Source organism: Amphiura filiformis, chromosome 19 (assembly GCF_039555335.1).
Source record: "Amphiura filiformis chromosome 19, Afil_fr2py, whole genome shotgun sequence".
Classification (NCBI taxonomy): domain Eukaryota; kingdom Metazoa; phylum Echinodermata; class Ophiuroidea; order Amphilepidida; family Amphiuridae; genus Amphiura; species Amphiura filiformis.
Window position 1 is genome coordinate 38465719 of NC_092646.1, and position 25519 is coordinate 38491237.

The 25519-nt window shown below is 36.6% G+C and overlaps 1 protein-coding gene across 1 annotated transcript; it reads left to right on the plus strand.

The window, feature by feature from the left end:
* Positions 1–3803: 3803 nt before the first annotated feature.
* On the plus strand, positions 3804–20291 carry LOC140140721 (alpha-N-acetyl-neuraminyl-2,3-beta-galactosyl-1,3-N-acetyl-galactosaminide alpha-2,6-sialyltransferase-like). Its single transcript, XM_072162473.1, has 5 exons — positions 3804–4042; positions 11811–12161; positions 13502–13929; positions 18249–18356; positions 19242–20291. Exons 1-5 carry the CDS (start codon positions 4013–4015, stop codon positions 19834–19836), a joined length of 1512 nt encoding a protein of 503 aa, XP_072018574.1. The 5' UTR covers positions 3804–4012; the 3' UTR covers positions 19837–20291.
* The last annotated feature ends 5228 nt before the right edge of the window (positions 20292–25519 follow it).

Consider the following 25519-nt stretch of genomic DNA (forward strand, 5'->3'; position numbering starts at 1 on the left):
TGTACCTTCAATACAAAAGGTCAAAATTTTTAAATGATCGTCGGCTTTTCCTGCCAGCTACATACCTTCAAAGTATATATCATTAGATCAAAAATTAAGTTCCCAAAGTTAAGCGCTTCAAGCTCCACGCCGCACACTCCTACCAAAATGTAACATAAGTTGAGTGTCCCCCAGGGCCTTAACCATTTATTCTTCGAAAACCATTTGTTTCTAAAGCAGATAGGCCCTACTGAATCGATTTTTAAAGTTTTTAAGTTATTTATCTCAAAAAAATGCTAAACCATGCAGAGTCAGTGACTACTGCTAAACCAATGTCCGCTCCCCGGGAAAAATCGAGGGTAGAGCAATATAGCGCCCCTTATAGCGCATTGGTATCATGTGGGGGGGGGGTAAAAACCAGTGATGCATGGCCCGACCGGGACCCAACCGACTATGAGGACTATATACACTTTAAAAACAACTGATAACACTTAATCATAAACATGTTTATATTTTACACGTAAAAGTATATAGGACTCAAGGGAGGCGTTGCATACGATTCAGTAACAGTGGCGTATCCAAAGGGGGGCAGCTGGCTCCTGTAAAAGTCTTGCCCCCCCTGTGGGATGGTGACCGCCCCGACATTTAAGACTTTTGTGTTTCTGACCCAATTTATATTATATTTTAACCTAAAAAGTGCCAATTTTTGTGCGCTTCGCGCGAATTTATTCACTCTCTGTACCATATTTCACCAGTTTAGCTTCAATATGGCAAAAATTTTGTAACATTAACTGATTTTGTCGCCAAAAGGTGCCCCCTTAAAATTTGTCTTGCCCCCCCCCCTCTGAAAAAGTGCTGGCTACGCCACTGTTTAGTAACACCATCATAACACGTTTATAGTAGATGTATTTATGAACAAAACACGCACTCAACTCCAACACGTTTATAATCACCGATATAAACATGTTAAAGTGTTACTAGGGGAGAGTGGGGTAAGTTGAGCCACCCCCTCTAGAAAGAAAATTGAAAACTTATCTTACTTTGCAGTTCCACTTATTTGTATATGCCATAACAGAGGCTTCTCAAGTGTAATATGTAATCTCTTGCACACATAGGGTATGAAAGCTGTATTAGAAAGTTCATTTTTCGCACTTTTGTTGAACTTTTGGCAAAAACCAATTTTTTTCATGTTTCACCCAGAAAGAAAAAGGCTAAAATGATAGCATTCTGGGTATTGAGGATGTGATATATGAACACTATTTTAGAAAACTATTTACAACTGTAACAAGTTTTAGTCAGGCGGGAGGCTTGGTTGTTGACAAAATGGGCCACATGGGGTAAGTTGAGCCACAGGCCATGGGGCAAGTTGAGCATAGGAAAAACCTGCAGAAATTTCCCCAATTTTTTATTCAAAGTAAAATCTTGTCAGAAGTTATTTGTATGCAATATTTAGATCAAACTACTTCTATATCAAACTATTTTTCGAAATAAATACCTGAAAACAACAATTAAAAAAATGGCCGAATTGAATTTCACAGCTATGGCATGATATACTGTGCATTTCTATGGTGGCTCAACTTGCCCCTGCGACTGGCTCAACTTACCCCACCGTTGGGGTAAGTTGAGCCAATTTACAAATGATTTTGAAGTCTCACTGTGAGAAAGTGCAAAATATTGATTACAATTTTGTGGTATCATAACCAAGTAAACATACATATGTTTCATTTGTAACACTGCATTTGGGTCCTGCTTTATTTACTTGAGTGTAGGGAAAGTAAATGTAAAAAGTGGCTCAACTTACCCCACTCTTCCCTAATCCATCAATAAATCCTATAAACGTGTTTAGTGTTAATTATAATATATGCAACGCTTCCTATACTTTTACGTGTAGAATATAAATATAAACGCGTTTTAGTGTAAGTGTTTATATCCGTTTTACCAGTGTAGAATTACTGGTGACATCCCGCTATCTCTAAGGTCCGCTATCTCTTAAGGTTCGCTATCACTAACGTGTGAAGTCTATGGAGATCAGAATCCCGCTATCTAATAGAGAAAAGGGTTCGTTATACCTAAAAAAAAGGTCCCCTACTTCTAAGGTTCGATATCACTAATTTAGAATAAGGTTCGCCAGTTCTAAAGTTCGATATCACTAATTATAAATAAGGTTCGCTATCACTAATTTAAAATAAGGTTCGCTATCACTAATTTTGAAGAAGGTCCGCTATCACTAATTTATTGAAGGTTCGCTATCTCTAAGGTTCGTTATCACTAATTCCAATAAAGGTCCGCTATACCTTATTTAAAATTAGAGATAGCGAACCTTAGGGATACCGGGATTGTTAAAATTAGAGATAGCGGACCTTATTTTAAATTGGTGATAGCGAACCTTAGAGATAGCGAACCTTCAATAAATTAGTGATAGCGGACCTTATTTAAAATTAGAGATAGCGAACCTTATTTAAAATTAGTGATATCGAACCTTAGAAATACCGAACCTTTTTCAAAATTAGTGATATCGAACCTTAGGTATAGCGAACCTTTTTCGTAATTAGTGATAACGAACCTTAGAGATAGCGAACCTTAGAGATGGCGAACCGTAACCGAATTACTGATAAACATCTCAAAAAAGTAACTATTCCCCCCTTAAATAATGACCATTATTCAATAACGGGTGATTGTATTACAAATCTGTAAAATGCGTGGGAAGCAGAATTTATTTCTGCACATTTTGACACCTCATTTGTAGCAATTTTGACGTCACACAGCGTACATTTAAATCAATGTAGCACAAGATTTGAAAGTTGCAGTAAATTCTATTGATTTTGCATTCAGTGTAATGGAAGGAAAATCCGGGGGAAATCTGTGTAATGATGTCTGAGTGTTTTTGTATTGTAAAAATGTGTATGTAGGCCTACATGTAGTGCAACTTTCAAATCTGGACCTCACTACATTAAATTAACCGGTGTTTTATTGTTTTCTGGCTATCGTGTCAAATGAGGTGTCAAAATCCGCAGAAATAAATTCTACTTCCAACGCATTTTACAGATTTGCAATACAATAGCCCCTTTTTGAATAATGGCCATTATTTAAGGGGGGGTTAGTTACTTTTTGAGATGTTTTAGGCCGTGTAAAATTAATATTTTGGTTCTCGTCCCCTCCCTCCTCAATTTCTGGGATTTGTCAGATTTTTTTGGATTTTTTAGATTTTTCAATTTTTTAGACTTTGGAATGATTTATGAAATCTTCATACATATAAATAAGTTTATTAGAGAACAAGCATCACTTCCAAGTCTTTTTGTGGTACTCTAGTGGGTTTATCCTCAGAATCTCACATTTGAAAAAAAAAAAAAAAAAAAAGGGCCTCATCGTTTCCTCGAGCACTGTTGGAGAAGACCGAAAACTACTGACAATGCTAATTTTACATTGAAAAAACAAAAACAAAACACCTCCTCCTCATCAATTCATGAAAATCCTCTGGACGAGAACCAAAACATTAATTTTATACGGCCTTATGATAGGCGCATGTCATCCGCCTTTTGTACTTTGGACTCACAGGTAGATGGTAATTCTTTTATCACTAAAATACGCGCTATACATTTTATGACGTCACCAATTTTGTCTCGCGTACACAATCTAAATAAGCGAGTAGCAGTTTGATTACGTAGTCAACTCGGCAAACAACTATCATCAACCAGCAGTAGTAACGCCCAAGCACACCAATTGTTTTATTAACTCGTTATTTTTGGCCTCAGCGGAAACTGGCAACAGTGTTATACAAACTGGTCACTCATAAATGCAATGTCAAGACTGGTTATCAGAGCAACATGAGGAAACACATATTTTTGCATGCAAGAGGAAAAATTTGACAAGTATGATTTTGACTATATCATTAGGCCTAACATCTGGCATTACGATATAAATTTGACAACATATTCTATATCGGTTAAAATGTGGTTCTCTGTTTAACAACGCAACGTTTGTATTTTATTCAACAAGCTGATTGAGGACTTTGTATGTTGGTTGGCAATGCATAATGGTTCCACAACGACGGTGGTTTGGAGTGGTGAGTACACAAAAATACTATTTGCTCATAGGCTTTACATATAGTATGGTCTTTATGTGAAATAAATGCTTCAATGTCTCGGATTGATGCTATTAAAGTGCGTTGCTACTGAAAAATGGGTGCCCTATACCATTTTGGGAATCTGTTCTACTATAAAGGTTTTCTTTTAATTTAGAAGATTGTAAAAAGTGGGTATAGACGACTGGGATTGGAGACAGGATTTTAAAATCACTGTCAAATCAGACGTAGGCCTATAGACTATACCTCATCTCAAAAGATCCTGGCTATACGCGCCTGTTATACGTAATGATTTATGTGGGTGGGGGGGTACGTGTGCGTATGGTGCTGATAATTATACAAAACCTGGATCTTTTGGACAGCACAAATGTGTGGAATGTGTACTTTATTCCGGTGCTCAATTGAAGAAACATGATTGGCAAAAATTTGATTTTTTTTTTTTAATTGAGCACTACATAAGGTGGACATTCTTGGTAAAAACGACTCCCATACAGCACCTCCTTATTTCACAAAGTCAAGTCATCGGTCGTTACCATGGTTATTTGGAATTGACGGGGGAATTGGTTTCCCAATTTGCCCGTTACATATTTCCGTTGTCTGTTTATTGGGACAGTATGTGGACCGTATAGATTAAGAAGACAAAAGACGATGTTTCCGACGCACGTTTAAGGTTGGTCTGAACCCTGGAATTATGGAAACTTTCGGGCCTCATAACTTCTAAATTGTTGGTCTAAAGTATATAAAAGTATACATATTTAGAATGGTAAAGACTTGATAATCTGTGAGGTCAAATTTGGGCCAAAATCCCAAAAATAACGGTTTTTGGCCCACTTCTTTTTTGTGCACCGTAACAAAAACATTCTTGGACCAAACATTTTTTTTTATTAATTTTAAAAACTAGATCAAAATATCTAGGACCCGTTTTTCATTTTTTGAATTTCGACTTACTTTGAGAAATTTGCGCCAAAAATGGTCCAAAATGCTGATTTTTCAAAAAATCATAAAAAGCCCAATTTTGGCACAAATTTCAAATATTTTTGGTGAAATTGGTCAAAATTCAAAAAAATGAAAAAACGGGTCCTAGATATTTTGATCTAGTTTTAAAAAATTAAAAAAAAAAAAATTTGGCCCAAATTTTTTTTTTTGTTACGGTGCACAAAAAAGAAGTGGGCCAAAAAAACCGTTATTTTGGGGATTTTGGGCCAAAAAGTGCCATTTTGGCCCAAATTTGACCTCACAGATGAACTTATCAAGTCTTTGCCATTCTAAATATGTATACTTTTATATACTTTAGACCAACAATTTAGAAGTTATGAGGCCCGAAAGTTTCCATAATTCCAGGGTTCAGACCAACCTTAAGGTGGTATTTGAGGTATTTTGGAAGTGCTGTGTGCATGTTTTGAACAGATTAAGATTAATTGAGTAGAGCAACAAATCACACTTATCAATACGCCCTTTGTTTGAGGCTAATCAATGTTAATGACTTGAAAGTGCTCATTAATGTGTAATTTTTGATAAAAACAATGCATAAATGTTTATGACAATAGCAATTGGCAAAAAATACATATTTAATGAGGCTTTTCGCTGCTTTTAGCTCATTAACTATATTGATTATTGATACAAAAACAATACAAAGTACAAAGAAAATATCAATTTATGTATTATGGAACACGTATGTCCGATTTGCTCCAAATAAAAGGCATAATGAAAAGTGTACTTTAATTTAAATAATTCGTTTAAAACATGCTCAAAGCATGTACTATGATTTCTAGAAAATGCCTCAAATACCACCTTAAGGTGGTATTTAAGGCATTTGGGAAGTGCTCAATGCATGTTTTGAACAGATTAATTGAGTATGGAGCAAAGCACTCTAATCAATATGCCTTTTGTTTGAAGCAAATCGGACATACGGTTGTCAAAATATATCAATTTATATTCTTTTGGTATCTTTTTTTTTTATCAATGATCAATAAAATTAATAAGCTAAAATGACTGAAAAAGCTCATTAACATGTCGTTTTTGCCAATATTTTGCTAAAAAAACATGCAAACTTTTGCTTTGAAACTCGGTCAAAGTGTTTCTATGACTATTTTATAATCTAGCCACCCTCAATTAATTAGCAATTGCATCTATGCAAATTAGCTTATTAATTATGCATATTAGAGGGCGGCTAGACAATATAATACATTAGAACATATTAGAAACACTTTGACCAAGTTTCAAGGCAAAATTATGTAAAATAAAAGTACCCTGAATATGTAGGCCTAGTACATGTATGATTTTTAGCAAAATATTGGCAAAAAATTATTACATGAGCAATTTATTCATCACGGAAATAACAATTTGGAGACTCAGCTCTACCAATTTGATACAAAAAGTGATTTGTACATATAGCTTTGTGGAAAATCTTAAAATAGATAGGAGTGCATTTTATAATTGCTTTTGTAAACCAAGTTCAAGTTCCAATCAATATCTTCAACAACATCAAGATAATCCATCTATTTAGATCTGTATTTTCGGTCGAAGAAATTTCCTTCCCTAAGAATTGAATTTAAATACATTTTGAAACTTAAACAGCTTCAAGAAGAGTACCACATATAGTATCAAATTCATTACCTATTCTTAGGATTTTTTAACCAGTCAACATGGTCAAGATACATGTAAATACCATTTACAGCAGATTGGTCAAATGGGTAAGCCTATGTGAATCCTTATAAGGAGGTCCATCCCAACAATCAAATAACTATTTTGTCTATTTGCGCTTAGCCATTAGCTCGTATGGTCGAGAGATGAAAAAATGGAATGCCGCAGAAAACGGACACCCTATATAGGCCAACTGATAGGGGCAACTCTCCTTGTGAAAATCAGCCTAAAAAGACGGAACCTTCGTGTTTTAAGGGGGTACTACACCCCTGCCCAATTTTGTGCCTATTTTTCAGCAACTCAGGGCAAGTAGTTATTGATTTATTGATCAAATATTGGTTTTTCCCTCATTTTTGACTGTAACTCCACAACTGTTGTAATAATAATCTCTTCGTACCAGCCCCTGATTTCTTTACCGAAGTGCTGTCCAAACAGTTTTGTCAGATAAACATGATAAATAGACAAACAGTTACTTCAGATACATGTGGAATGTAGATTAGCTTAGATTGCATGAGATTGCACAAGAAATGTCAGCGGATATGGCATCAAAATAAACACGAAGAGTGGAATGGATTTCACGCAATTTCCGGGGTTTTTTACCTCGGTTTTGTACACGAATTTTATTTCAAGTTGCCTTCTTCGTGAGCTTTCGTGATTATTCAAGCTTTGATTTATAATGCTGATTTTCCCCCGGGTTTTCCTTTTTTCTATTCTTTCTTTGTGTCTTTCTCTCCTTCTTTCTGTTTTTCGTTCTTTAATAATTCTTTCTTTCTTTCTTTTGTTGCTTTCTCAATTTCTTTCTTTCCTTGTTTTCTTTCTTTCTTTCCGGCTTTCTTTCTTCCTATCTATCCTTTCCTTCTTTCTTTCTTTATTCTTTCTTTCTTTCTGTCTTTCTTTCCTCCTTTCTTTCTTTCGTTCGTTCGTTCTTTCTTTCTTTCTTCCTTTCATTTTTCATTTCTTTGTTTCTTTTCTTTTTTCATTCTTTCTCTTTCGTTCTTTCTTTCTTTCGTTCGTTCGTTCGTTCGTTCTTTCTTTTTTCCTTTCATTTTTCATTTCTTTCTTTCTTTCTTTCTTTCTGTCTTTCCTTCCTCATTTCTTGATTTGTTTCTTTTCTTCTTTCTTTCTTTCTTTCTTCCTTTCTTTTTCTTTCGTTTTTTTCTTTTTTCTCCCTCTCTCTTCTTTCATCCTTCTCATTCTCTATTTTTTCGTTAATATCGCTTTTAAAAGGATTCTTAATTGGAATTGTCACTCTGTGTATTTTGAGAACAAACAACTTAAGCGACATCGATCCATCCATATTTTTAGAGTGTCGCAAAAACGTTACAGTGGTTATGTGATGCACTGCAATCTGGCAATGCAAGTAGTTTTACCACTATGCGCTAATATGATAATCGTGTTTCTCCGACAATTGAATCGTATTTTTTTGTAACCAACAAATAATATTAACTGGCAGAAGTTTTTAAGGTTAACCGAGAGTTTTTCATGCGCTGGATTTCAGAGGGGCGTAAGTTCATAACAGAAACAGCCATGCAGAAAATGAACAAGCGTACCGGGACGTAGGCCTACTTACAATTGAATATCGAACCACGGTCAAGCCTTGATATCTTTGCCTACTTACAATAGAATATCGAACAACGGTCAAGACATGAAAAGCGGGATGAAAATGCTATGAAACTTGCGGCTTAGCTCGTGCCCGGAGCTCATGAGTCGGGGGGTGTCATAAGGGGCGGCATGCCGGGTCGGATGCCGGGGGGCACAAGCCGTTTTCGGCAATATTTTCATAAGGATTTTATAAATTTTAAAATTGATTGGGGGCACTTCGTGAAGCTACGCCCTGGAAAATATGTTGATTTTGAATTTATAGCCTTGATATCTTTGATTAAATAAATCTATGCTGCTATTCCCCTGATTACAATGTAATAGGGTACAACAATAACATCAACAACAATATCAAAAAGCAATTATTTGCCAATCGAATTTGGGAAGAATATTCAACAAGACAGACTTAGCAGGCCTACAAATTTCTGAATTATATAAAGTGAAAAACAATCAATCACGATTCACTGCAGTCAGCGAAACAATCAAATAAAACTAAAAAGAAAGGAGCAAGAAAGAATAAAGAAATAGTGAAAAAGAGAAAGAAAGAGAGAGAAAGAAAAAGAACGAAAAAGAAAGAAAGAAATAAATTAAAACAAAAGAAATGAAAAAAGAAAAGGAGAAAGAAAGGAAGTAAAAATGAGAAAAGAGAATAAAAAAAGAAAATTCAGCCACACGGGGATTCGAACCCACAAAAATAATTCATAACAGATTCCCAGTCCAACGCTTTATCCACTCGGCTATACATCAGCTTACGCAATTACTTATTCTCGAAGCGGATATATAACTATAATTGGATTCAATTACTTGATTACAATCGCGTCCGCACAATGGCTCTTAGAATAAACACGCATGTCGGCGCTGAAATTTTGAACGAACTGATGGAGGAAAAACCTCGTTTTTTGCAATACTAGCTTGAATTTGGAGTGAAAATCAAATGGGATAGCAATTGGCAGAATGTTGAGAAATAATGTAGGTATTCAGATGTCTAAATTAACGTCCCGTAATCAAGATATCGATAATTTCACAAAACAGTTTTTTCTCAGGCAAGATTCTCGAAAATGTTCCCCAAAAACGGGCTTTTAAAATTTAATCGGTACTGTATTTGGTTCTTCCCTATGGCAACATTATTTCTTTAATCGATTTGTAGTACAATACAAAAAAGACGAAAACAATCACTCGGCGTGGTTTTATACGAGGCGCACGTTTGAAAAAAACGTCATGGAACGCATTTTTGATCTTGTGAAAATGGTGCGTAAAACGGCTTTAAACGAAGGATTTTCAAATTTATTCTAAAAATTTGTATAATAAACACACAAATAAAATGTTAAGCTGCATCCAATGCACCAACATTTCACTCGCTGCGATATTTGATTACTGAGAAAACTCTGTTTTAGAGAACAACTTTATACGTCTTTTATACGTTTTTTATACGTTTCTTCGTGTAACCTTAAGATTCTATTTTAAATTTTGAGCCTCTAATTAAAAAATGTAAGCCTATATTCTAGTATATTATTTTTTTAAATTAAAAAAAAACAATAAAAAACCCCATTAATGTCACAGTATTAATGTGATGGACTGCAATCATGGCAATGAAAGTAGTTTTACCACTCCCCGAACTACCACTATGCACTAATATGATAATCGTGTTTCTCCGACAATATCCAAATTCTTGCAATCAAATGATGATTTTATTGCAAATTTTAAAGGAAGAATTTGAGCCTCTAATTCAAAAATATATAAAAGTAAACTTAATACGTATATGTTAATGTTATTGAATGCAACATATCTTGGCACACTGAACAATTCTAATTTTGGATCTACCCATCTATAGATCGCGAAAGCCCGAGTAAAAAATATCACTAGGGAAGCAAACAAACAGGGGAGTACGGTGACTGAAAAGATCTATCAATATTGTACACAAATTAATACAAATCGGAGTTTTATGCTAAATGACATGTACTACTCCCTATTCCAGAAAAATACAGCACATTTATTTTGGAATTAAAAAAAATTATCCTGTTTTGCCAAATGAAACGTAGCTAAATCCTAATTCTTTAGTTAGTCCTAACTGGCAATAAAGTCAAATTTTAATATATTTGCAATTAGAGGTAAAATGGTCCAAAAACATGCATTTTGCATGTTATCTTACAATTGCAGTGACAAAATTGGCACAATTGACTAATTGGCACAAGTCTAAGCATTCAAAATCTTGAGTATACGCTAAGAGTTGGCTCATAATTTTAATATTATATGTTATTTTTGCTAATTGGTTATGAAAAAGATTGGAAAATGTGTTTTCTAAAAATTAGAATGCATTAACTTGAAGTTAGTCTTTGTTTAAGTCTTTGGGCCCGATTGTCACAGAATATGAAAAAGGTCGAAAAACACCCTAAAAACACATGTTTTTGGCCCTTAGGCCTATTTCCAAAAATTGACCAAATATTAAAATTTGACTTTTATTGCCAGTTAGGACTACCTAAAGGATTAGGATTTAGCTATGTTTCATTTAGCAAAAAAGGAAAATGTTTTTTTAATCCAAAAAAATGAGTTCTGTATTTTTCTGGAATGGGGAGTAGCGCCTCACGCACAGTGTCTTCGACCCTATATCTTCATGGCAGGAATCGCCATGGTAGGTTAAATCCACAGCCGCGATTAGCCATTTGGTTCAAACCTTTAAAGCTCTTTTAAACTAATAATTAGTCGAGGGACATAACTAAGGCTACTCACAATAGCCGGGTAATCGATCTTGGTTGTGCGTGATTAAGCTTGTATACCCCATTGAGGTCAATGGTCATCGACTTTTATACTGCCTACAGTGAGTGCAGCTGTACTACACGCTGCACGCTGTAGTCCATAACAGGACCAACGCAATATAAAATGGTCAAATTTTGAGTTCAAAGCGCACGGCCAATTTTCAAAGCGCATTCTAGCGACTATCATATCTGTTCAACACGTATTTCCAAGTTTATGAGACCAAATCTGGTTTCTTGAGAAAAAAATCATGACGGGAGATATTCATCATTTTCTAACCCGGTATCAGAAGATTTTCGTCTGATATCAAAATCGTGCATAGCAATTCACGTGTATCGATCCCGTGTATTCATTTTAGTGTCCCTTCTGCACCAAATAATTATTAGCCAGGCGGTGTCGGTGTGTCACGCTCAATGGGCAAGTGGACTACGGAGAATAAAGTCTACTGATAATGATGATGACGATAACAATAATGACGTTTATGGTGATGACCCGGGATGATGTGATAATCATGATGGTTGTAATTGTTGTTGTTGTTTTTGTTGTTGTTGTTGTTGTGTCATGATCATTAGCCTTTTTGAAATATGGCGGGCACAAAAGGAGAGGGCGTAGTTCGGTTTGGATAATCTTTTCATTCATTTGTCAGCTGAGACGCATACAAAAGATTACCCACCATACTTCAAAAAGGCTAATTGTATATATATCGTCATAATAAAATTGAATTAATAATTTATACCCATCCCAATTTTCTCAACAGGGACGAGACAAATTACTACTTGTCCTGTTCTGGTACTCATGTCTGATGTCTGTAGGTTTCTTATACTTCGCACACGAGAAAACCGAATACAATACTTTTGTCAGTGTAATTCAACGTGGTGTAGTAGGTGACAACGATTTCGTTGCAGTGCCTTCATCAAAACATTACTCGTCTACGAGGAAGGCACATGTAGCAGTCGCAAGCTCTCCAACGCCATCCGGTGCTAAACATGCTAAACAGGACTTGCGGACAGAGCTGGAAATAGTACACGTGGAAGTTGCAGAACCAACAGAGCCCGACACAACGCCATCTCACGAACTCGAGGGATACGTCGATGTCATTAATGGTTCGGTAAGTCAAATCTGAAATTCAAAGTGTGCATGGTGAATTTCCCCGGCGGGGGCACTTCCATGACAGATATGCATCATGTGCCTCAGGATAGACCCCTTTTTCAAACCGGCTTATACCCAATGACCCCCTTTTTGTGTTATGGTCCTACCTATTACCCAATGACCCCTTTAAAAATTCATGTACTCAATGACCCCTTTTTCTATTTCCTGCTATAGGGGCCTACCAATGACCCCCCTTTTAATTCCCAAATTTAGGTGGTATTTGTGTTCTCCTCCAGAAATAATGAGATTTTTCACATTTCCAAGGTGGCCAAGTTGTTTTTACGCAGTTTGGCACTTTTTTATGTGTACTTACATTTTTGTAATGATAGGGCCTACTCTTTTGGCAATCCTGTACTCAATGACAAATCTTTTTTTCAAAGTTTCATACCGAATGACCCCATTTTTATTCAGGTTGTGTACTGAATGACCCCATATTTTTGTAATTGTACATTTGACCTGAATGCCCCCTACTTTTAACATGGCCGAGGCACATCCCTGCCATTTCAGATAGGGAGTGCCTCCCCCGGGGGAATTTCTTAACATTTTGCTAGATGGGTTTTCCGGCTCGTAAAAGAGTTACGTTTATCCCTGCTTTTACAAAACACACATACAAGTTACAACAACCCTAATTTCCCACCGTTAGTAGGCCTTTGCCATTTTTGCTTCACCCTTCCGATTTTCATATCCCTGATGCCATTACCCATTTTGCAACCAATTTGATACCCCCGCCCTCCCCCATACTGCACAGCACTTCTACTAAAAAGTGTTAAATTGTGATGAACACCTTTCGGTAGTCCAGTTTTTTTTAAACACAAAATATCGTTGGCCGAGAGGCTCAATGGGCTATTCCATTTAAAATCCACACAACCACTGTGGAAGATTTTGGAAATATCTGCCATGGGGGGATTATGAATTTCAAATGGAATGAACACATTTTCAGCTCCATCTGAATTTCATACACCCTCTGTGAAAGATTCAACCTGAACCTTCCACTGAGGGAGGATGTGTTTCAAATGGAGCTGCTAATGTGCTCATTCCATTTGAAATTCATACTCCCCCTGTGCATGTGGTAGATATTTCCAAAATCTTCCACAGGGGTAGTGTGGATTTTAAATGGAATAGCCCAATACTCGCTAACATTTAATACGCCTATGACCTTGGACGTTCAAGATTGGATCATGGACGTGAGTTAGACCATGGTTAGACGTATATAATTTTCGGCACGTTTTATATATTTCCATAATTTTTTTCAACAGCAACTAAATAATATTTGCTATAAATTTACTCATTTGTGCACAGAATTTGAATTTCCACTGCAGTCAATGCACAGTAGTATCCAGTTCTGGACAACTTTTGAACCGATCAGGCGGACGAGACATTGACAAATCAGAATGCGTCATCAGAATGAACAGTGCGCCGGTTCGAGGCTACCAAGATGATGTCGGGAGTCGCACCACCGTCCGAGTCATAGGTCATGTAAATTTAGGCAAAGGGCTACACAATAATACGGAACTTCAAAAGGAACTCTTTGGGGATGTGCACGAAAGACCAGATATCGTTATAATTCCTTGGTTGTACGCCATAAAGATTAATAGAACTACAGATCGTGCGTGGAACACGGCACAAAATTTGAGCAGAACTTTTCCGGATGTTAAATTTTATGTTTTGACATCAGAAAAGATGAACTTTTCGGAGGAAATATTTACCAAAGAAGTTGGCATAAGCCGGTAAGTTAACATGACATGTCAGGTATTCGTAAACACTCCTCAATGTATTACCTAATATAGGTTATCCGTGTTCTATAAGCTGCATATCCTATCAGCGACTGCTATACCTTGTTTAGGACTTTCAAAAGAAGTACCTGTATGTGCAACCATGCCTGTTTCAAAATAGCCCGCCAAAGTCATGCAGGTAACTCCGAGGTCGTGCATTGAATTGGTTTGAACGAGGAATACTACGGGAACCAGCGCCTTTTGTTAGAAGTCACACATGAGTAACGTGGATAACCTCTATAATGATGTATAAATGTATATAATGATGTATAAATGTGCGTGATGTAGGCCTACATGCTTATCTGAATATTCGTAAAAGTCTTTTCGTTAAAAAAAAATGGGATAATTTGTGAATTTAGATTGACAAAATATCAAATGAAAAGACGTTTCCGAGCGTGTGAAGTCACGTCGAATTGTCTGCATTGACAAGATTCATTAAAGCCATATATTATAACATTTTCAAACAAAATAGATTAGCATTTCTTTGCCATAAAATGTTAGCTTTTACTGTCAAATAGGCCTATATATCCCCTTTTATTTTTGAGCCGAACAACTAAGGCAAAGCAACGAAAATTGGAAGCGCACATGTCGCCGATACCTACCACTCCTTCGGTCATGTTATGGTACGACCCTTTGTTGTGTATATCACCGTCCCGCACGCCGTGTACGTACTGTGTGTTATGAACATCGTGTATGCGTTCGACTAATAATTCCATCGTAATAATAAAAGCCGGTTCCATCGTTTTATTCAAAATCTCGGATTTTGACAAAACTGCAGCACCTAGAGTCTTGATTTTTGCAGGGTATATTGGTTTAATAAAGTACAATATAATCGTGTAAAAAAAAAGAATTTTAAAAATTCAGTGAGGGCGTCCTTCTCAGCAAATGTTATAATATGGCTTTAAGGTTTAATGTCATTGTATGTTGTGCTCAGAAGTTGGAAATAAGATTAGGCCTACCATAATTCTTTATGCACATTCTTTTTCAGCACACAAATGTACAAATATTAGGAAATCGGCTCACGGGAATTTAATGAAATCGCGTCTCCAAAAAAAGTGCGTGAGCTGAAACGTAACATCATGTAGCCTATTTACATAGTTTCCCATAACCTTACACAAGTGGCAATGCTCAAATATAAAACTAGAGAGTTTGGTCATTGATGTACACCATCAATTTTGCTAGGCAAAAATTCACAGCAAACATGGTAGAATCCTCCCATTTCTGCTCAATGTAAAAGAAACTACCAGACCCCTTAACACGAAACACTAGCAATATTAAAATGAGAATTTTTATCCCATTGAATTTTAAAAAAACTTGAATCTACGTCAAAAAATAGTAAGTCCAGATGATCAGTTTGATATTTAATCTTTAATTGAATCTACATCATTTATTATCATGATTTTACATATGTTTTAGCTTAAGGGATCGTATAGCAACGTTTGCACAGTATTTTATGGGACATGAGAGCATAGGCCTATATCAGACACATCAAATTGCATTCTGAATACGAAGAATGTCCTTCTGATATCAAATAATTTTGATCTTTTGAAATTCACCAAAGTATTATTGTTATCGCCCATATATAGATTGGTTTAGTATTGAAATATTAATTTTATAGTATCTTGATAAAATTGCACATATTCCTGTTTCCAACGCTTGAGGTTTCACAAGCGTGACCCGATCATGCCGATTGGCGGCTTCATTCACCTAATGTAGGCCTATGTACCGTTTGCCATCGAAATTTGGGCATTTGAAGAAGCCCATATTACCTCTCATTTCGGGGCCGTGCAATAATTATGAGAGCTGAAAGGGGGCAAGAATATTTTGGCAAGCCAAATGGGGGGCGGGTGCAAATTTTGGCAGGTTGAACGGGGAAGGGCCCCGAAGGGCTAGATGTTTTTGGCACACATTTACGGGACACCTTTTAAATAACATGCTCCATTTAGTCAGGCTTTGGAAAAAAATTACTGCAATAAGAAAACGTGCAAATTTTAATTTAAAAGTCATAATGTACGATCTATTAATATGATTTTTTTTTTCAAACCTGATTTTTTGGCATATTTGTAATGTTTACACATGTCCCAACTTGCACCTTAATGGATTCAGCAAAATTTACTGTGTTTGTCAGGTCAACATAGCAATCTTGACATAATGTCATGATTCACACATTATGTAAAACGCCACGTTTAAGGTGGTACTACACCCCTTGATAAATTTGTGACTGTTTTTGCATTTTTCTCAAAAAATAATAACACACTGGTAACAAAAGTTATGTAGGCTATATTATGGGGGCAAGGAATCCAGTTACTACGCTGGAATTTGGAATTTCAGTGACTCAAGACAAGCGGTATGTTATTTAAGATAAGAAAAGCGGTACCGCTAAAATGTACCTCATTTCTTAACATTTTTTTATAATGAACCACTTGTCTTGATTCACTAAAATTTCAGTGAAGTAATTGGATTCCTTGCTATAATATACATAACATCTGTTACCAGAGTGTAGTTAAGTTTTTTGAAGGGCAAAAAAGGGCAAAAAAATTCTTTCACTTTACCTTGTTAAACAGAAACCTTTCCTTTAATGACAATTAATACTAGTATTATTTCAGCATTTTGAGTAAAGAATAACAATTTAAATAAAATTTGATGGAAATCGTACACTGCGGTTTAAAGGTCAATGGCGTTTGCATTTGCAAATAAATAGGCCTATATATTAATAGTCAATATTTAGGAAACAAGGCGGCTTATTTTGGATCCGGTAATCACGAAAATAATGATAATAGTTCATTTAGTTGGACTTTGAGATTTGGACAACAGAGCAAATAATAGTCATTCGCAGTAGTTTATTGTTCAACAAACTATTAAAAACCAATTCAATGGCGCAATATTTTGTGAAGTTTAACAATTCCAGAAAAACATTTGTTTAAAAAGCTTGTTTGATAATCATTCTAACAAATTAAAAACAAAAGACCTAACACTTTTCAGAAATAATTATGTTGATGCTTTAATTTGTTGTTATTATTTTTGTCATTGTGAATCACAAAATGTTGATGTTTAGTTGTAGTAATTGTTTTTGTTGTTTATGCCGTTACCGTTGATGTAGCTGCCGTTGTAATTTTTTAACTTGATGATGACGATGATGATGATGATGATGACGACGACGACGACGACGACGACGACGACGGCGATGATGATAATGACAATGACGACGATGATGAGGATGACCGACAACGACGATGAGGATGATGACGACGATGATGATGATGAAGATAATTATGATGATGATGATGATGATGCTGACGACGTCGATGATAATAATGATGATGATGTCGACGATCTAATGAGGATGAACGACATCGACGATAAAAAGGATGACGACTAGGATGATGACGATGACGATGTTGTTGTTGGCGATGATGATGACGATGATAATGACGATGAGGATGATGACGATGATGATGATGATGATGATGATGATAATGATGATGATGATGATGATGATGATAATGACGACGATGACGATGATGATGACGACGATCGTGATGATGATGACGATGATGATGATGATGATGATGATGATGATGATGATGATGATGCAACGACGATGACGATGATGATGACGACGATCGTGATGAGGATGACAGACAGCGACGATGAGGATAACGATTAGGATGATGACGATGACGATGTTGTTGTTGCATAGAACTTTGCATGTTGGTGGTGATAATGAAGATGATAATGACGATGATGATGATGATGATGATGATAATGACGACAACGACGATGACGATGATGATGAAGACGATCGTGATTAGGATGACAGACATCGACGACGAGGATGACGACGAGGAGGAGGATGATGATATCGACGACGATGATGATATTATTGTTGTTGGTGATGATGACGATGATAATGACGATGATGAGGATGACCGACAGCGACGACGAGGATGACGACGACGATGAGTAGGATGATGAGTTGACGACGATGCTGGTGACGGCGGCAGTGACAATGCCAGTTGACCACGACAATGACGACAATAATGGAGAAAATATCAGTGTTGTAGTCGAGTCCACATCATCTGAGTCAGAGTCAGAGTCCTTAGCTTCCGATTCCGAGTCCAAGTCCTTGAAAAAAGGATTCGAGTCCGTGTCCGAGTCCAGAGTCCTCCAACACTGGAAAATTTATTTTAAAACGATAAAGAATGTGTAACTTTCGTGAAAAATCATTTTCACCAACAAAGGATAATTTTCTTTTAACGCGCTTTAATTTTCAGACGAGAAGCACATACGTGGTTGTCTACCGGATGGATGACGATGTTATTTGCACTGGATGCATGTGATTCAATAGACCTCTATGGTCTGGTACCAGAAGATCATTGCCAGTAAGTATCAAAGAATCTTTAATGAAAACAAGAATTTGAAATTTTGGGGTGGTGTGACCAGGGGCGTAGAAGAGTCTCGGTGGCCCATCATGGATAAGGAGCAGTGCGGGACCTTTTTAACACCTCCTTTATCCACCCTATCCCTAACGCCACTTTTGTTCGGGACCTGAACCATTGGGGCCCTTGGTCTTCGTCCACCCTATCCACCTGCTTGCTACGCCCCTTTGTGTGACCAGGGGCGTAGGCAGGGGTGGTCGCCTCACGTATTAAACACCAAAAGCCAAAATGGTCCACCTTTTTCGGTCAAAAATGTCAAAATTTGCCCATTCGCGAAAGTAGCGAGCGAAAAAATTAAATTAGGTTCTTTATGCCTTCTAAAATTTTGGGAAAAGATCCAAAAAAGTCTACTTTTTCAAAATTACCCCCCCCTCCAATATAAATACTGGCTACGCCATTGGGTGTGACGGCAAAACAGACTCAATGTCGAATAGCGATGACTATTACAAAGGCAAGAATTTCTGATGCCAAGAATATCAGCAATAAGGGACTTTGTCGAAAAGCCGGGGCACTTTCATTTTTCATGTGTTCGTGTAATTTTGTCATACCGTAAAACCTCGTCTACAAGCATATAGAGTGCTTCTGATGAAAGCAAAATTATAACAGGCGCCATAATGGAGTTTGAGCAAATAAATTACAGATCCAAGCATATTCAAACAAGTAGGCCCTATATTGTAAGACCAATCTATTGTATTCGTATATTTACGCTTGTTTCGTATTAGTTAAGCTTTCATTAAAAGCCATATATGCTTGTAGACGAGGTTTTACGGTATGTTGTGCCAAAATTTTCAGTTTAATTTACATGTCTTCATTTTGTTTACCCAACAGAACACATCCCAATGATACATCACTTTATCACTATTTCGAGCCCGATTTTCGCAAAGAATGCGACTACTATAAAGCCAGCGAAGGTGTGCTGCGATACGGACACAAATTTATCACCGAAAAAGCCGTGTTTGCTAAATGGTCTCGCACATTCGGTAATATACAATTTCATTATCCGTCCTGGATTGCTAAACCCAGCAACTCAACATTCCTAGACACGCCGTTTTTGCGGACGTACAGGGAGGCGTTATTAAACGGCTCTTTGGCTGAACTACAAGCTATACCGTCAAAAAAGAAAAAGAAAACTGTTATAGTAAGGAAGAAGAAAATTATTAAAATTGTACGAAGGAAGAAAAGAGTTCAAAAACCTGTAGTCAGTTCGGATGCAGTGAGTCATAAAGAAGATGGCTATGGTGACGTGAGCGCGGCAGCCAGAATAGAAGAAACAGCGCTAGCTTTGTCTAATGATAGGGATATAGAGGACATTGTCAAAGGAGCAAGAGATCCCGAGAGCCTTAAAAGAGCAGAGTTGATGAGAATGGCGAGAAGAAAAATTATTCGATCTAGAAGACATAAACCAGGTGATTTACAACCATAAATAGATACATTTGTTTTGAAGAGTATCTGTGTCCTTGCATGCTAGCGGATTTTGAGGTGAATCTTCACTCTAAGAAATAAAAGTTCTGGATAGAACCTTTCTTGTCTACTCAAGAGAACCCTCCCTCTTGAACCTCGAAAAAAGTTCTTTAATTTTGGAGAACCCTTAAAGGTTGTCTAAAGAACCGAAAACGGTTCTGTATTACATATTTGGGGCCATTTTCGATGGTTTGGGAACCATTTAGCAAGGTTTTTTTTATAGAAACTCTAAGGGTTCTTCTGAGAGGACAACTTTAGAACCTTTTTAGAACCTTTATTTCTTAGAGTGTTACAGCTTCTTGCATGGTGCTTTTGTACGGTTGTGCCTATCATATTCGCGTGGAGTAGGTCGATTTACCGGGCCCGGCACCAATCAGGTTGTGAATACAGTTACTTAGATTCTTATCATCAACCATTCAAATAGGCTACATTGAATACATTGACCAGTGGCGTAGCTAAGCCCCCCCCGTGTGAAGTCTTATCCCTCTTACACACTGTGTGATGCTGGACATCCTGATATTTGAGCTTTTTAGGCCTTTTTGTATTTTATAGCCCACTTTTGGCCATTCCCCCCCCCTTGAAAGTTGCGTTGCCCCGCCCTCAACCCCACTTAGCCATGGCTACACCATTGCCGTTAACGATCAATCAATTATACCTATATTAGTATAGTAAAGGTATAGGAGTCGAACCTGCATTTGGTACAGGACGGAGTGCCCATCTTTCTTTCGTTAGCGATTAGGCCATGCATATTGCAGACTCTTCCTTGAAATGTTGGAGTCCCCACCTCCTCCTGTCCTCCACAGCGAGTTCCCAGCATTTAGAATGCCGGTACCCATTTATACACCTGGGTGGAGAGGATTAATTGAGATAAAGTGCCTTACACAAGGGCACAGCACGATGGCGTCGCCGGGGTTCGAACCCGCAACCTTTCGATTATGAGTAGGAGCCCGGTCCGCTCGAACACCGCGCCGTGCTCCCAAACCAAATAATTATAGGCATATTGATTGGATATAGCGAAATTGCAAAGCAGATTAGGTTAGATATGAATATTGAATGTTAGACCAAAGTAGCTCAAAGTACATGTACTATACACCTGATCCGTGAACTTGTCTTTTTTAAAGACAAATTCTTGTTAAAAATTATGATCAAATAATTGGTTTGGGCCAATATAGGGTATACCGTAGAAACCCGTCTATAAGGAATAGAAGCGACTGTGATGATAGCATATTTCACGCTAGCGCCCTCCACAATATTATATCATTATGGAATTTGAGCAAATCATTTACCGACACAAGCAGGTATACAATGTATTATTTTATCTTTATTTCGCATCTCACGAGCATAGCTCACTTGGCAAGGCATAAGACTTTGGTTCTTTAGATCGGAAGATGGTGAGTTCGAGCCTCATCACGGTCACACAAACTTTTATAAACAAAATATTGTTCAAACTTTTCATTTATATTTTCTTGCATTTTCTAAAGACTCCTTTCGTGATCATTTTTTTTCATATTTAGTTTAATTTATTCTATTGTTTTTCTTTTATTGTTTCTTTTCTTTGTCTTTTTTCTTGTTTAATTTTATTTTTTCTTTATTTTTCTTTGATTCATATAATATTGGCAGGATAAGGAGAGGAGGAACTAAAGACCCATTCAGTGATTTGCTCATCCGGACGATCGTAAAAATCATCAAAATTCACCTTTGTCATTGTCATAGATGTGGTAACATAGCCTGCTAGTGGTTCAGCAGAAAACCGTGTGACACATAATATACATTTGGCTACATTTTATTATACGATAAATACGAATTTATTAAACATGGTAACAAATATTCTCCAGCAGATCGGTTATACGATGGAACTGGTAGGCATAGGCCTATTATAAATTCGGGATATTAAATATCTTCCTGACGAGACAGATCTGCGCATGTGGTCAAAGACGATTCCTTACTAGCCACAGACCGTCCGCTGGAATTAGTTGAACATGAACCATTCGCTATGGCTGTTGGTCGGACCTCTCATCTCTCCACATCGATTGTGACCTATAATCCCCAACATTGCCCTTATGAACTCACATCCTCCTGTTTTATTCCAATACGCTGGCGAAGTTACGTAATAATCGGATTAACTACCATAGCAATAGGTGAAAACAATTTTTGAATATACCGCGTTATACACTGATACGTTCAGGCGGTACCTCTTCATTGAACCATATCATGCTGCACCTGTAAGATCTTTGAAAAGACCAGTATTGTATTCAATCTATGATTGCAGACATACACAGTACAGGTGATGAGTGTAACACAGGGAAAATATGCCACATAGTGCCAGGTTGGCACTTGCCAACTGCATGCCAATGTGGCATTTGCCAGGTTCGGCCAAGAAGAATGTGCAAGGGGTACGCACAACCAGGCATTTGCAGTCACGGGCCAAATTGGCATTTGCCATCAATATCCAGAGTGTCAGAAATCATTGGCATCTGCCAATTGTACCAGGTTGGCAAGTGTCAATCTGGCAGGGGTTGGCATTATCATTTTTGGTGATTTATAGATTTGTATTATTTTTGAACAAAAATGAGATTTTAGATGGTTTCAGGGGTGGTTCCCAGTGTTTTAGGCTCCATATTGTTTTGAACATACAAAACATTGCATGATCTTTGTTTTCATTGGTTTTTGTAATTTGAATAAATCAAAACAATGATTTTGTATAAAAATGAGCTATTTCTGATGATTGAATTTCTTTTTCATGTGTTTTTAATTTTATTATTCTAATTTATTTTGGAACAAAGATGGAATTTTTGGATGGTTTCCTGTGGTGGTTCCCGGGGTTAGGCTCCAGGTCGTTTTGATAATAATTATGAATTTGCAGGTTTGTACTTTGATGTGTTTTTGTTATTTTTCAAGATTTAAATTATAATGGAACAAAAACAAAAATGTATTTTTGGATGGTTTCCTATGGTGGTTCCCGATGTTTTCGGTATCGTGTTGTTTTGATAGTAATTGTGCATTGGTTGATTTGTGCTTTCATATGTTTTTGTTACTTTGCAAGATTTAAATTATTTTGGAACATTGGATGCATTTTTGGATGGTTTCCTGTGGTGGTTCCCGGTGTTTCGGCTCCGTGTTGTTTTGATAGTAGGCCTACTGGTGCATTGGTAGTTTGGGCTCTCTCATTTGCAAGAATTAGGCCTAAATTATTTTGGAACAACAATGTATTGTTAGATGATTTCCTGTCCTGGTTCACGGTGTTTTCGGCTCCATTTATGCATTTGTGTTCAGTCGTGAGCTCCCTCAAATGCTGTTGTATGTGAAAGAGCTCTAATGACAAATTATCATACCAAACCAGTAAATGTGCACGTCAAAAAAAAGTAGATTTAAGATTATTCAGATGAAAAATTAGTGTGTGTTTCAGTCAAAAGTAAGAAGAAACGCCATTATTAAACTTAATTTTTGTTTGCAATTTAAATAACACAATCTTAAAAATCACAATGAAAGATAAAACGGTTTTGTACACAATACCACGGAAATGGTGTACATATTGGCGTAAATCAACCGGGAGGTTGACAAGTATTGGCGAAGATTAAATTAAATGAGTTTTGAAATTTTCAGTCTTTTTTTAAATTTTGTTTACTTTTTTATGGCTTGAAGAACTGAATCGCGTATTACGCAGCCCACCACTCGCATGGCGCAGAGCGCCACGCAAAGTTCATTGCGCGTACCGGCGCGTAATTTTATCGCAATCGCGGATAAGCCAAGTTTATTGATCGGTGACGCAAAATCACGCACGAGAAATGCATTATTTACCCCAGACAAATGGTATGTCTATGTTATTTACGATCTGCATCATTTTCTAGCTCGGAAGGCGCGCGCGCAAACGGCTATCTTCTGAAGATAGCATTGCGGGCCTAATAAAGCAACAGAAAACATTTCACGCATTTGAAAAACATCTCTTGTTAGGAAAGTTTGTTTTTGATGTGTTTTGTTTGTTTGTTTTTCCACTATCTACTCAAGATAGCGGTTTTTTTATAATAAAATAGGCCTAAGAAAGTAAGAAAGGTTGACAATATTTTGTTATCTACCATTTGAAACCGTATGAACTAATTTTTAAAAAAAATATAGAATTTACGGTGTGATTATTATTTTGTCAGGCCTATCTACTGATGATAGCATTATAAAACCTAATGAAATAATACAAAAAGAAAGAAATTATAAGACTTAGCATGAGACGAGTCAGAAAGATAATTTGATATGTTTTTGTATATTTCATGTTTGTTTGTCTGTTTTTGTTGTTTTTTATCTACTCAAGATACCATTTACAGTGCGATTTGCAAATCACCCGTTGCGACATGCATCTGTGAACACGCGCGAGCCCACTTACGGCCTGCATCATTTACGATCTGCATCATTTTCTCGGAAGGCGCCCGCGCAAACGGCTATCTTCTGAAGATAACATTGCGGGCCTAATAAAGCAACAGAAAATATTTCACACAGTTAGAAAACATCTGTTAGGAAAGGTTGTTTTTGAGAGTTTTTTTGTTTGTTTGTTTGTTTGTTTGTTTATTCCGCTATCTACTAAAGATTTTTTTTTTTTGATAAATTACAAAGAAAGTAGGCCTAAGTAAGAAAGGTTGACAATATTTGGAATATTTGGAATTGTATGAACCAACAATTTCTTGTTTGTTTGTTATCTACTCAAGGTAGAATTTACGGTGTGATTTGCGGCACCAAGCATCATCTGCTCAAAAAACCCGCTCAAAGTCTATTTACGGCCAGAAAATATTTCACAAATTTAGAAAACGTCTATCAGGAAAGTTTGTTTTGATGTTTTTGTTTGTTTATTTATTTATTTGTTTGCTTGTTAGTTTTTCCGCAAGTAAAATACAAAAAAATTGAGAAAGGTTGTTCGTTAGGCCTATCTACTGGTGATAGCATTTTTAAACCTAATGAAATAATACAAAAAAGAGGAAATTATAAGACTTAGCATGAGACGAGTCGGAAAGATAATTTGGTATATTATTGTATTTTCCATGTTTGTTTGTCTGTTTTTTATTTGTTTGATTTTTACCTACAAAAATGAATTTTTGACAATTTTTGTTCTGTACATCATAACAACAAAAAAACACTCTTTCCAAAATTTTTTAGTTTTTGATATTAGCCTTATTTTTTGAGATATTGACCATAGGCCTATAAAGCATCAAAATGTACTTTTTAAAATTCACAAACGCCTATTTGCACAAAATGATGCCTAAAATTGGAAATAGACTAAAATATAAGAAAATGAGAAAAACGTTTCTTAAGTCGATCATGCGTTTTATGATGAGCACAATTGCTTAATAAATGCTGTATTCATTGAGTTATCGTGTACCTAAATCGTCATTTTACCGAGAAAATGAACATTGAAATAAAGGCAGTTGAAGTTTAAAGTGGTCACATTTTGCACTTTGATCAAAGATCGCAGGAGAATGCGGCATTTCTCGTCTTTCTTCCTTACATTACGTGAACATCGAGTAAATCCACAGCCCCTTGAGAAGTTTGGGCGAAATCTTTTCATATCTTGATGTTAAAATCGGGGAGAGAACTTGAAAAAAATCACAGTAGCTAAAACGGAGCCCTTTGACCGCAAGGTTTTTTGAAATCAGTGCTTCCGTGGT